The sequence below is a fragment of the Grammomys surdaster genome, unplaced genomic scaffold (genome assembly GCF_004785775.1).
Source record: "Grammomys surdaster isolate TR1022 unplaced genomic scaffold, NIH_TR_1.0 170, whole genome shotgun sequence".
Lineage (NCBI taxonomy): Eukaryota > Metazoa > Chordata > Mammalia > Rodentia > Muridae > Grammomys > Grammomys surdaster.
The window spans coordinates 21202637-21215615 of NW_021604618.1; the positions used below are offsets into that span (position 1 = coordinate 21202637).

A 12979-nucleotide genomic window follows, 5' to 3' on the forward strand; every position below is an offset into this window, starting at 1 on the left:
AGAGTGCATACATGCCTCAGTGTGTGGGTGCAGAGTGCATACATGCCTCAGTGTGTAAGTACAGAGTGCATACATGCCTCAGTGTGTGGGTGCAGAATGCATACATGCCCCTGTGCATGGGACTCACACTCCAGTCATTAGGCTTAGTGGCAGGCTCTGTGACCTTTCAACGATTTCACCTGTCCTCTATTTGGTTAGTTGGTTGGTTGATTGGTTGGCTGGCTGGCTGGCTGGTTGGTTGGTTGGTTGGGTAGTTTTGACTGCCTCTACCTCCAAGAACTGCAGAGCTGAGAGCCAACCCACTCCTGATCATGGCTGCAGCTCTGGGAAGACAAACCCCCAAGTCAGTTCTGCCTCCTGAGGGCTGGGCTTCTGGAGAGTCACCATGGAGTGGCCCTCACCCTGTTATGGCTTTGCTCCCCAGGGAAGAAGAGGCTGAGGGGAAAGGGATGGCTCCTTCAGTCCAGGGTCGGGGGCAGGGATGGGGAGTGGGACATCAAGTGGCCAGGGCTCCCTGCTGGGTTAGGGCTGGCTCAGGGGTCACTAGTCATAGAGCAACAAGGATCGACTCTCTAAGGATGTCCTAAATAACACTCCCAGATCAGACCTAGGTCAAGGGTCAGCTCTCTCCTTCCCTTCTGGAGGGGTCCAAGACAGAGACTCTACACTCCAGTCTGGGCTCGCTGCAAGCAGCCCGTCATAGATTAACACTCAGATGGATGGAACCATTGCACTTTGGTGGGCAAAAAGGATTGAGGGCAAGGGCCTGCTGGGGTTGAGGTCAAGGGTGGGGACAGGACCTGGACTCCCATCGGGGACAAGAGCAGCTGGTAGGGCTTGGGGTTAGGTGGGTAAAGTAAGTTCCACATGAGCCCTAGAGGGCAGCCCATAACACCAGGCCAAGTATACTTGTTTGTTTTTAATGAGCTATTTTGAAATAATTTTAGATTTATAGGAAAGTTGCATAGCTAATATAGGACATTCAGTTCCCCTAGAGATAATACCTCACACTGTCTCACTGGTGTGTCATTGTTAACTAAATTCCCAGACTTTGTACTGAATCAATTTCTTTTTTAGATGCTTTTTCCTCCACAAATTATTCTTTTTATGTTGCTGAGAACCTAAATAGGTCCCTGGGGATAAAACCATTGAAAGGCCCAGGGGAAGAAAGTCTCCACACCTCCAGTGGCCCACACCGTAGTGTGCAGAGTGGAGAGCCGAGACTATGCAAAATCCATGGTAAAAGGCTTTTCTCAAGAGACCTGGGCAAAATATCTAGATTGTAGGGCTAAAGGACGGTCAGCGGTTGAGAGTGCTTGCTGCTCCTGCAGAGGTCCCAGGTTCTGCTCCCTGTAGCTCATAACTTTGTAACTCCAACTCTAGGGATTGATGCCTTTTTTTCTCCTCCTCCATGGATATCCGAGGACACACACACACACATAAATTAACAAAAAAAAAAAAATGAGAAGTCAGGCATGGTAACACATGCCTTTAATCACAGAGGGAGGGGGTCTGTGGAAGTCTGAAGCCTAGTCTACCTGGTGAGATTCTTGGACTCCTTCAGATTGCCAGATAAATCATGGGGCAGGAGACACAGACGATTTCCTTGTTCCAGTTTAAATACAGGAGTGGGAAAATTCCCCCAGACCAGCACAGGTGGTTTCCAAGGTGGGAAATAAGATATTATCCAGTACTGGGCTCCTCATCGTCGTCCTCTGTGGAGCACGGGTATAATGGTCTGGTCCAGGTGCTGTCTGTCTTGTAAGAGTTTTGTTATGAGTTTTCCTCTGGAATGATTTCCCTTTCAGGCCTTGAAGGTGAAGTTGAAGTTGAAAGAAGAAGAAAGGATCCAGTTCCTGGAGCAGCAAACCTTATGTAAGGGCGAAGCCAGTGACTTCACAATAGTCCTGGAGGACATGGAGCAGCTCTTAGAAATGTAACGAGAGGCAAGGCAAGCGGCCGGACGGCTTCTTCCTGGATAACGCTCGGCTGAGGCCGCTTAGGATATCGTCAAGGACTCACCGTCCCTTAGGTAAAGACCTGCAGCAGTTGATCCGATAAGGGCTGGTGATGCTGGGGCTCTTCCTTTAAGCAGATTGCCCCTCCTTCAGATGGCTCTGCTCTCTTGCGAGAGAGGAACCTGGGAGTTTGACTCCACTTCCTGTGCAACAGATTGAGGAGCAACCCTTAGAACTAGGATGCTAAACCAGCCGCCTTGGAGACTCTAGAGACTCTTAACTCGGAAACATGGGAAGAAAGCCTACACCACAGTAGCATGTGTGCTGTGCAGGAGATGTCACTGCGAGCCATGCTGTCCCCTTTGTCTATCTGGTTGAGCTAAGTTTATGAACTTGAAATTCTTGAAGGTTTTTGGCTTAATAAATGGGGTGGAGGTATACAAAGTGACACCTGAAACTACACCTAGAGCTTTCAAAATAAATATTTCTATGAATATTAATATTCTGACTAACACTAAGGAATGAAAGTAGCCTTTTTAACCTAGTGTGGTGGCTCATGTTTATAAAAAAAAGTCATAGGACTTGGGAGGCTGAGGCAGAAGGATTGCCTTGAGTTAAAGGATAGCCTAGGCTGCAGAAATCCTGTCTCAAAAAAGCAAAGAAAATGTTGGGGTTTAGGAAATTGCCACACAAACCATACATACACCAATCTCAGTTAAGCAAGACTAGTTTATTGAACGCACACCATAATACTGGACGTCCAGGTCACAAGAAGGAAAAACCTAATTGTAGCACTAGTCTGCTCTCAGTAGACTTTTTATAGAAAAAACAGGTTCAAAGTTTAAAGGGCAAGGAGGGAGCAGTTGGCTTCCTAGGTAACATATTACGAGTTAACCTTTAAGCTCACTGCTCCTGCATGAGGTAAGAAAGATGGTGGGCAGGTGGTGAACAGGGGAATTTCAGAACATTGAGAGAACTGGATACAAGTGATTTAATCATATCGCTTTGGCTTAGCATTTTTCAGTGTCAGTTACACTAATAACTATATGAGTTTGATTTCACCTTGTGAGTAACATGGAGTCTGAGTACAAAATGGCTACAGTTGTATTAAAAGGAGCAGGCCTCCACAGAAGCAGGAAGGAGTAAATGGCGTCTCCTCTAGGTCTGTGAGTTGAGCATACTGGTGTAATCCATGGTATTCTGATTTACCCATGCATTTCCCCTGCATCCATTCTGTGCCTGTGACAAGGCCTCTCGCCTTCCAGAATTGTTGGCTCTTCCACATGAGTAGCAGTGTACGCTATGCTGTATTCACCATGTTGGTGGCCGGTGCTGCCTGTCTGTGTCTGCAGTTTATCTGTCACAGCCGACCCAGAGCCCAAAGGGTCCTCTGCTCTGTGGCCTGGCATCCATGGTACCTCCCCACTGGGGTCACCAAAGGTGTAGCCATATTTTCTTCCTCACATTCACCATACACAAAATGGGACTCCAGGAGGAGTCCTGTAGAACACTGGATTCTGGCTTCCTTTGTGAAACACATCTGATCTTTGATGGGTGATTCCTCTAAGACTCTGATGAAGTCCTGAATGGCTACCAGAATTCATATGAGGGAGTTGACAGTCATGCTGTCTCATAGGAGTGCACTCTGCTGCTGTTCATGCATGCAAGTGATTGAAGGGCACAAGCAGTGGGATCCACATGGGAGCAGGTGACCCACCATCACTGAGCCGTCTTAGCCATCCATTCTTGTATCTATCAAAACCCATAGTGAACAATGAGTTCTGGGTTGCAAAAGATTTTTTTTTAAAGATTTATTTATATGAGTACACTATAGACACACCAGAAGAGGGGATTAGATCCCATTACAGATGGGTGTGAGCCACCATGTGGGTGCTGGGAATTGAACTCAGGACCTCTGGAGGAGCAGTCAGTTCCCTTAACCGCTGAGCCATCATCTCTCCAGCCTGCAAAAGATTTTTTTAACCTGCCTTCCATACCTTTCTTTGCACACGCACATACTGCCCATGCCAACTTTAAAGGGCTAACATTGCTAAAACAACCTCATATTGTTGATTATGTCATAAAGAGTATAAATATTCTCCCAGCATCCCTCTCTCTGCCCATAAGATCTGCCTTCCACTTCTTGCCCAGCTCTTGCCTGTCAGCTCTTTATTATAGCCAATCAGATACAGTTCTGGATTGCCTTAGGCATGTGAGGAAGAATGAATATTTACAAAATAGGAGCTGGGTGATGGGTCATAGAAATAAAACTAAGATGCTTCCAGCATTTAGCTCTCTGCCCATACAGAATTAACAATTGAATATACAGAGATACACCTTCACATAATAGATCCCAACATTTATTTGACTTTTTTTTTGAGACAAGGGCTCTGACAAGTCCTGGCTATCCTAAAACTCAGGGTGCCTCCTGCCTCTGCCTGGGATTAAAGGTGTGCATCACCACACCTGGTCTCTTATTATATAATTATTCAATTAACATACAGAATAATGACCTCATTTTGATACTTTCATGTATCTCACTTTTTAAATTTTGTTAAAATATTTTATCAATTCTATTTTGCATAAAGCAGGATAAATCCAGCCAATCAACATGTGACTTAGACCGTGTCAAAGGGACTCGCCAACCGTGTAAGAACACACAGGCATTTCTCTCGAGCTTGCAGAACTGACCCTGCTTTGCCACTGCGCTGGTTTTAGAAGTTGCGCATATCCATTGGTGTCTGTCACAGACACAGAGGGCAGAGTAGGTTGGTCAAAACAAACTCCTAAAAGGTTTCTGCTGTCCCTTCTTCCAGCCAGAGAGCTGTGAGTGTGTGGGAGTCACACTGACCCCATAAGTACTTATCCTTCATAAGTAAGTCAACCTGGCATCAGCACAGAGCAAACCTGCAAGCAACGTGGCGGAGTAACACTTTACTCTGAGACCCGTTACCTCCCAACTCCAGCACCTATAGCCCAGTACGCTGCCTTCTTAGCCGAGGCTTTCCCACTTGTTTTTTCCAGCTTTGCCTCCAGCCAGAGTCCTTTGAGCATGCTCACTCCCTTCTCCTGTGTATCACTTTGATGCTCACACTCAGATTAAACCATTTTAAACCAAACTTCAAGAAGCTTCTCATGGACTTTCAGAGCTTGAGGAGTGGGGGAGTACTCACAAGTATGTGTTCAGCATGCACAAGGCCCTGGAGTCCCCAGCAACACACACACCTTTTCCTTTAAAGCCCAATTGAAACCACTGATAGTAAAGATGCCAGAGGCCAGTCTAAGGATGTAGTTTAGTTGGTAAAATTCTTACTAACATGCATGAAGCTCTGGGTTCGATCCCAAACATTGCATAAAGCCAGGCTTAGTGGTGTGATTAAGCATGCTGCTAATCCCAGGCTCTGGAGGCAGGAGGACTCCAGATACGATGCTCAGCGGGGCTGGAGATGGCTCAGCAGTAAACAGACATGTCTTTCAGAAGACCAGCGTTCATTTTCCAGCACCCTCTGTCACACCAGTTCCAAGTGAGCCAATGTCCTCCTGGCTTCTGAGGATATACACACACACAAATAGAAAAAAAAAATCCTCAACTACAGAACAGGAGTACAGTGCCAGGGTTTTGTTTTGTGGTTTTTAAGGGGAAGCAGAATTACAGGAAGCTATTGTTTCGAAACTATCTGAAAAAGCTAGGTTAAAAATCAAACGAGAATCAAAGTCACCAAGATGAAACTAAAATGTTTATCTGCTCTTACAGATCAGAATTAGAGTGGTAACAGCCAAATCTCCCAAACTTGCCTACTTGATAAAAGAAGTTTTGTCTTAATCCTTACACAAAAGGAGTTCATCCTAGCCTGGACGGGAAGCTAACTACCTGAAGCAAGCAGCTGCTTTCCTTCTGTTCCATATCTCTGACCCAACCTCCCAAGGAAACCAGCCAGTCTTCTTTTCAAAGCCCTTCTCTGGCCATAAAACCTCATGTCAGTGTGCACTTGGCTTATTCTCTGAGATGTAGTGCTCAGTTCTCAAAAATAAAGCAATTAGAAACCATAATCTACTTTAACTCTGCTCTTGGATGGATCTGGCAGTCAAAGAAAAGACACAAAGAAGAAAGAGGAAAACTCCCAAGATTGATGTGGAGGAACCTAGGAGACCCGCTGGGGACCCCTTGTAAGGTCTCCTGTCTTCCTAATGCAGCCCCAACAGTTCCCCACTGTAAGTGGTTCTCCTCTGGAGTGGATTCTTCCATCTTTGCATTGAGCACACCACCCTGACATCATTTTGGTTTATGGGGTGCCAGTGTTAGTAGTTTATACTAAAGTGAGTATTTGCCTAGCATAGCCTATAATCCCAGCACCTGGAAAGTGGAAACAACAGGACTAGGAGTTCAAAACCAATCTGGATCATAGGAGACCCATTCCCTGAAAAGACCTGAGGCAGGATAGAAAGACAAAGGACATTTTGAGACTTGGGAAGAAGAAAGGTCCAGTGGGTCTCAGCCTGCCATTCGTCATGTTGTGGTGACCCCTAACCAGAGAATTATTTTTTTTTTGTTGCTACATAACTAATTTTGCTACTGTTATAAATCCTAATGTAAATATCTATTTTCCGATGGTCTTAGGTAATCTCTGTGAAAGGGACAGTTGACAACTGTTGACCCACAGGTTGAGAATTAGTGTCCTAGAGTTTCATGGAGGCTCTCTCCCTCATGGGGTGGAACTTTAACTTCAGAATTAGAAGCCCACAGTCACACAAAACTTCTACCCAACCACTGGAGGAAATCAGGACAGGAACTCAAAGGGCGAAGGAATTTGGAGGCAGGAGCTGATGCAGAGGCCATGGAGGGGTGCTGCTTCCCGGCTTGCTTCCCTATGGCTTGCTCAAGCTGCCCTCTTACAAAACCCAGGACCACCATCCTAGGGATGCCACTACTCACAATGGGCTGGGCCCTCCCTCACTGATCACTAGTTGAGAGAATGCCCTACAGCTGGATCTCGTGGAGACATTTCCTCAACTGAGACGCCTTTCTCTGTGTTGATTCTGTGTCAAGCTGCCACACAAAATCAGCCAGTCCATGTAGCATTTTGATAAAGCTTTGATACTAACCAAACACTTTTGAATCTTAGTTTTATTAAGACTCAGTTTCCCAAGTAGTTATATTGATTAGACACAGTTTTTACTAGACATCTCTTGGTAAATGTTACCATGAGGAAATCAATAAGAGAACTTCATTGATTTCAGTAGCAATTTGTCATTAATGTGCTGAACTTGAACTTTAGATATTTTAATGTCACTCATGTACCGTCTCCAAGTCTCGACTATTATATACCTGATATGACTTATTCAGACGTTTTGTGACGTGTGTAAGCTTTCTAGCTTTGTCTTATATTTCCTTTTCTGGAAGAATCTAGGATCTTTTTCTTTAGGATAAAGCCTTACCATTCATAAGTCCTTATTTACCAAAAATATCCTTACTCTTACATCCTCGGAACACTTCTTTCTTCTACTTGGCGTTCCCATTTGCTTCACTTCCCTTTTTTAGTATCATAAGAGATAGTAGCAATGCATTTACCATCTTATTAGAAGATTGAATCCAAACTACATGGCTTAGTATAAATTAAGATTATCTGTATATACATTGTTAATCTATAAGCCTTTTGTCTATTAACCTCATAGAGGATTTAAAAAAAAGACAACCAAAAATCTTGTGTTCAGTATGGTCTAGAAAGTGACCTACTTACTGCAAGCATGATTCTCATTTTGAGTCAACGAACTTATTAAGTATAAGTATAATATACATATAATATATAGATACAATAAGTATAACTTATTAAGCAAAAGAACAATAGTAAATAGCAAGTAGAGGGTAGACAGCAAAGTATCATCAGATCAGCAACCCAATTGAGGAAACCCTGTTCAAACGACCATGCTGGTATTTCCACTTGAGAGATGTCAGGCAGAAGGCCTCTTCCATCTTCTCATCCGATGTATTACCAATATAGCTATTCCCATGACAGGCATTTTTATGTGATGGGATAAACAATAGTAGACACTGTTGAAATGGTTTACCATTTAGCTGTTCTCAGGGGCACAATGCAGCTTGGACCACTTCTTGTTCTCCCTGTTACAGGGTCAGGGGATCACCCTGACTAGGGCCAGTTTTGGGGGAGCACTCTGGGACAAATATGAAGGATCAACACAACCAACCAGCTGCCAGTAACCCTCTGAGACTGTAAGCAAGTCCTCAGTTAAGTGCTTTCTTTTATAAGTTGCCTTGGCCATGGTCTCTCCTCACAGCAATAGAACAGAACTAAGACAGTCCTCTAGGCTATCAGTGACCCAGACCTTAAAATAGAAACATCTTATGGTTTTCTGCATTCAAACCTGGCCTGAAAATTGAAGGATGGAAAAAGTAGCCTCAGAGGGAAACATCAAACACAGCATTGTCTTTTTATATAGAGGAGAACACTCATGTATTAGAATTTTCAAGGTACCTACTTCCACTTGTAAACACATGCCAGTTCTATACACAGGCTTTCAAACAGTTGGTCTGGTTGCTATGTACTCACAGCCTTATAAAACGTGTGAACCTCTCAAAGGGTTGAAGTGACCGAGGTAATGCCATTTTGTCCTGATCTTGCCCTGACTCCACTTTGTGTCTTCCCCGGGAACTTTTCAACCTCTAACCCCTGAACAGACACGGCCACCTTGGCTGTGCCACATTGGCACTTTCCATGATCCTGATCATGGTCCAGATACACACACACACACACACACACACACACACACAGACTAAGAAGGAGAAAGCTCCCTAAGGGGCAACCTTGCTTCATGACTGTCATGAGATATCATGGGCAAAGTGTGACCAGAAGGTGCATGTTCAGAGAAAGAGTAAGTAAACCCAGAGGGAAAGAATATATAAGCTTTTGGTCAGTATGTGAAAGAAAAAGAAGGGGAAGAAAAGGCCCTGTAACTGGCCACAGTCCCATTAAGTTGTAGATCACAGGAAGATTCCTGAGGGCACTGACAGTCTCACAGTTCAAAATTTAAGATTCAGGATACAGGATAATGAACTTGGGATCTTCATTGTTTACAGTCAGTTTTCTTGTTGGAGATCCCCAGAAAGGGATAAGAGTCAGTCAGCCTTCACCATCACAGTGGGCAGGCACTGACAGCAGGCAGGCGTGAGAGCCAAGAGTTCACCTCTGGTTTCCATTCTATTTATTTTAAATTATTGTGTGTGTGCGTGCTGTGTGTGTGTGTTCCCATATAAGCTGGTCAGATCCCGCTGGAACTGGAGTTACAAGTGGTTGTGAGCCACCTGACGTGGGTACTGGGAACTGAACTCTGGTCCTCTGTAAGAGCAGCTTGTGAAAGCTCAGATCTTGAACTGAAAGCGCAAAGCAGAAAGCATGAACTCTTGAAGCCTACCCTTAGTGAAGTATGTCCTCCAGCAAGGGCATTTGTCCTAACCCTCCCCAAACAGTGCCATCAAGGGGAGACCAAGTGTTCAAATACAGGAGCCTATGGGGAAACATTCTCATTCAAACCACCACAAGCTTCAAAGCCAGAGAGAGGTTAGTGCCGAGGCTCCAGTTGGTGATGGTCCTGTTTCTATAGGAAGACATAAGTCAAACATCACATAGCCTGCTAGTTTTTATTTAGTTAGTTTTCTTTTGTTTGTTTGTTTGTGAGACAAGGTCTCAATGTAGCCCTGGCTTCCCTGGAACTAGCTATGTAGACCAGGCTGGCCTTGACCTCACAGAGATCTGCCAGCCTCTGCCTCCCAAGGGCTGAGATTAAGGACATGTGCCAGCATGTCCAGCCTCCTGTAAGCTTTTAAACCATTCCTTATTTCACTACTCCCATCCATAAGCCATATAAGAGATAAACTGCCCAAAGGCTGGCCCTTTAAATCTCACCTCCTGCAGTAACCTGCTCTGTAGCTGCCACAGAGCACTGAGAGAGGCCTTGTCTGACAGTGGTGGGAAGAGCCGCAGGTAACAGGCCGCAGACCTTAGCACAACTGACTGACTCCATTCAGCTTTACAGTTTTACAGTCAGGCCATAAAACCCAGCACGGAAACAGCAGCACCTGCCAAAGCCAAAACAAAGGCCTAATCCATCACAGTCCTTAGCTACGGAAAAGTCTCTAAGCGTACAAACCTCGCTTTTTGGCTTCCATAGTTCCACTTCTGCCTAACTGTTCTTGTTAACTGAAGTACGTTAACCCAGGACATGGTTCTTGTGCTTAAAAGGCTCACCCTGAGAAAGGCTTAGGGCTACACTGGGATCTCAGACACCCAGTGTAGTCCATGGCCAGCTAATGAAGACTTTCTACTGGCTTAAACCCATGTCCAAGCAATCTTCTCGGGTGTACACCCCACAACAACCCCATGAGAATACTTCACAGATAGCAAATAACAAGCCCTACGACTTTGTTCATCTTGCCTCAGACATCCATGGATATCCTTTAGAATGTATCACAGCTTGAATTTGATATGGACGTAATATCTCTAGGGTTCTTGTCAAGGCCAACTTAGTGATTTCTACTATTAAAGTGTTGGTGGCTAGTATTCTCCACCATCTAGGTCATCCTTATTTGACTGAATCTCACTGTCTACAGAAATAAAAGCCTGGGGATGCTGCCCAACTCTGAGTGAGCAGCTGCAACCCCACTTCCTGTGTCCCCACTACAAAACAAGTGAAGGGCTACTCCAAGTCTGGCAGCCCAAGGGCTGGGAAAGAACTAAGGGATGCTTTAACTTAGTAAATGCTGCTTATAGCATTGATTTCCTAATCGAGCCTAGTATAGTAGCACAAATGGGAAACAAGCAGCTAGGACACAGAGGCAGGGGGCTGAGACCAGCCGGGTTGCATAGAGAGACCCTCATCAACAGAACCAAATTGAACCAAAAGAAAAGGTCCCTGACCCCTTCAGAGCCTGATAAAGAATCCGGGTAACAACTTCAAGTTGGGGTTCCAGATCTCATAGAATACCACTATTTATGAATAGTGTTAACTGTCTTTTAGTTTTTGAGGAGTTGGTATTAGGATCTCTGATCCAACTTTGGGAGACAGCTCTCTTCCCAGTATTTGGAACTTGGCAGGGGAGAATTTATATTCTTGTAAACCTAAATTGTGTGTGTTTGCTAGCTGGAGAAATGGCTCAGCATCTAAGAAAGCACTTATCTTGCAGAGGACCTGGGTTCAGTTCCCAGCACCTACAGGTGGATACAGCTCTGGGGAATCCAATACATAGTACACATACATACACTAAGCCACACACACACACAAACACACACACACACACACAAACTAAATCTTTAAAATAAAATAAAAGCCATGATTGTATTAGTTTGTGAAGCCTTCTTTGAGAGATCTTTGAAAAGAATATTATGCCTCGTCATCTGATTAGTGGCACACATGAATGGGACACACATGAATGGGACACACATGAATGGGACACACATGAATGGATGGACAAGATTCCCACTGTCTCTACCTACTATCCAGAGAAACCACAGCCACAGGAATGAGCTTGGCAGAATCAGCGGGAAAGACCCTGTTGAGCTTGACTCTAGTCTGGCACAGTGAAGAGACATAGAGGCGTAGAATAAGTGGGAGGCCCCTGGCACCCCCTTGTTCCTTGAGAGGGGTTGGGGTGGGATCTGCCAACCTCATGGGCTGCCGGTGAAATACCACTACTCAAAAAAAAAAAAAATTAAAAGAAAATATCCCATACTGAGTAAGGTCATGCTGAGAATAGGTCATTCTAAATTACTCCATGTTGTAGAAAACAGTGGGTTGTCAGGCCATGCCTTGTCCTGAGACACTCCACTTTATAAGCTTCAGACTTCATTTGAGAGTGGAGAACAATTGCATGCCTGGGTTGACGTGTAAACACCACCACCTGTCCAGTACAACCCTTGCTGATAAATGACTGATTTCTGGGAATTAAATAGGGGCTACCCTGTAAACTTATCAGGTTGAGTTGGGACTGTCGGGGCACATGGAGCATTTAAAATCATAGAAGGGAAACTAAAATCAAAATTTTATCAGACTTGTCAGAATGAGAAAAGAGTGTAGCTCCCTCACCTGGACCCCATAAAGTGTGGATGCGCAGTACATCCCCGCCCCCACCAACTCTTCCTCTAATCCCTGGTATGCAATCAAAGACTGACAGCCAGAAAACCCCCACTCTCATCAAGGCTTCAGGTTGGCTGGGTTCCCAATGTTGACACAGCCTACTTCACCCCCCTCCTGCTTGCCTGTCTGGACCTGAACCCAGTTCTAACCTTTCACCTCGAAGCTGGACTCAGTTCAAATAGATAGATAATAGATACATAGAAAAAAAAAGAAAAAAGAAAAAAATAAAAATAAAATAAATAGATACATAGGTAGATCTATAGCTATCTCTATCAATAGATATGTTTTCCTATAGAGAGAGATTTACTGTGTAAAATGATAGTTAATAATTAAGAATATAATTTTTGTTTTTGTTTTTTGTTTTGTTTTTTCGAGACAGGGTTTCTCTGTGTAGCCCTGGCTGTCCTGGAACTCACTCTGTAGATCAGGCTGGCCTCGAACTCAGAGATCCGCCTGCCTCTGCCTCCCAAGTGCTGGGATTAAAGGCGTGCACTACCACCGCCCGGCTAAGAATAGAATTTTTAAAACCTGCATTAGCCTCAGCCAGATTGCTAATATAAGTGTAATTCTCTGGAAAATGTCTGTCATTGAAACCACTGCACTGTGTGTGTGGTTTTTTGTTTGTTTTTTGTTTTTTTTGTTTTTTTTTCTGGGCAGAGGAGATGGTGTGTTTTGTCTTATGGTTTCATAGGAGCAAGAAAGAGTCTGTCATGGAGCGGAATAAACGGCAGTGGGCAGGGAAAGCATGCCAGCAGGAGCAGGAAGCTGGATGGTCAAATTTCATGTACACACAGGGAGCAGAGGAGAGAGAAAGAGAGAGAGAGGGAGGGAGAGAGAAAGAGGGAGGGAGAGAGAGAGAGGGAGGGGGAGAGAGA

The 12979-nt window shown here is 44.6% G+C and overlaps 1 protein-coding gene and 1 pseudogene across 2 annotated transcripts in view; one reads left to right on the forward strand and one right to left on the reverse strand.

The window, feature by feature from the left end:
- Knstrn (kinetochore localized astrin (SPAG5) binding protein) overlaps positions 1-5934 on the forward strand; it is a 21710-nt gene extending 15776 nt beyond the window's left edge. Inside the window, exons 9-10 of one of the 2 annotated variants that reach the window (XR_003711356.1) lie at positions 1809-2032; positions 5713-5934. Coding sequence is in view for 1 of the 2 variants with exons in the window: in XM_028767028.1 (XP_028622861.1) it covers positions 1809-1940 (132 nt within the window). In the remaining variant the exon portion in view is untranslated. Of the gene's footprint in view, positions 1-1808; positions 2459-5712 lie in introns of those variants that run through there. The other variant, XM_028767028.1, reaches the window with a different exon arrangement.
- Positions 3696-3772, reverse strand: LOC114621021 (annotated as a pseudogene).
- Positions 5935-12979: the final 7045 nt, after the last annotated feature.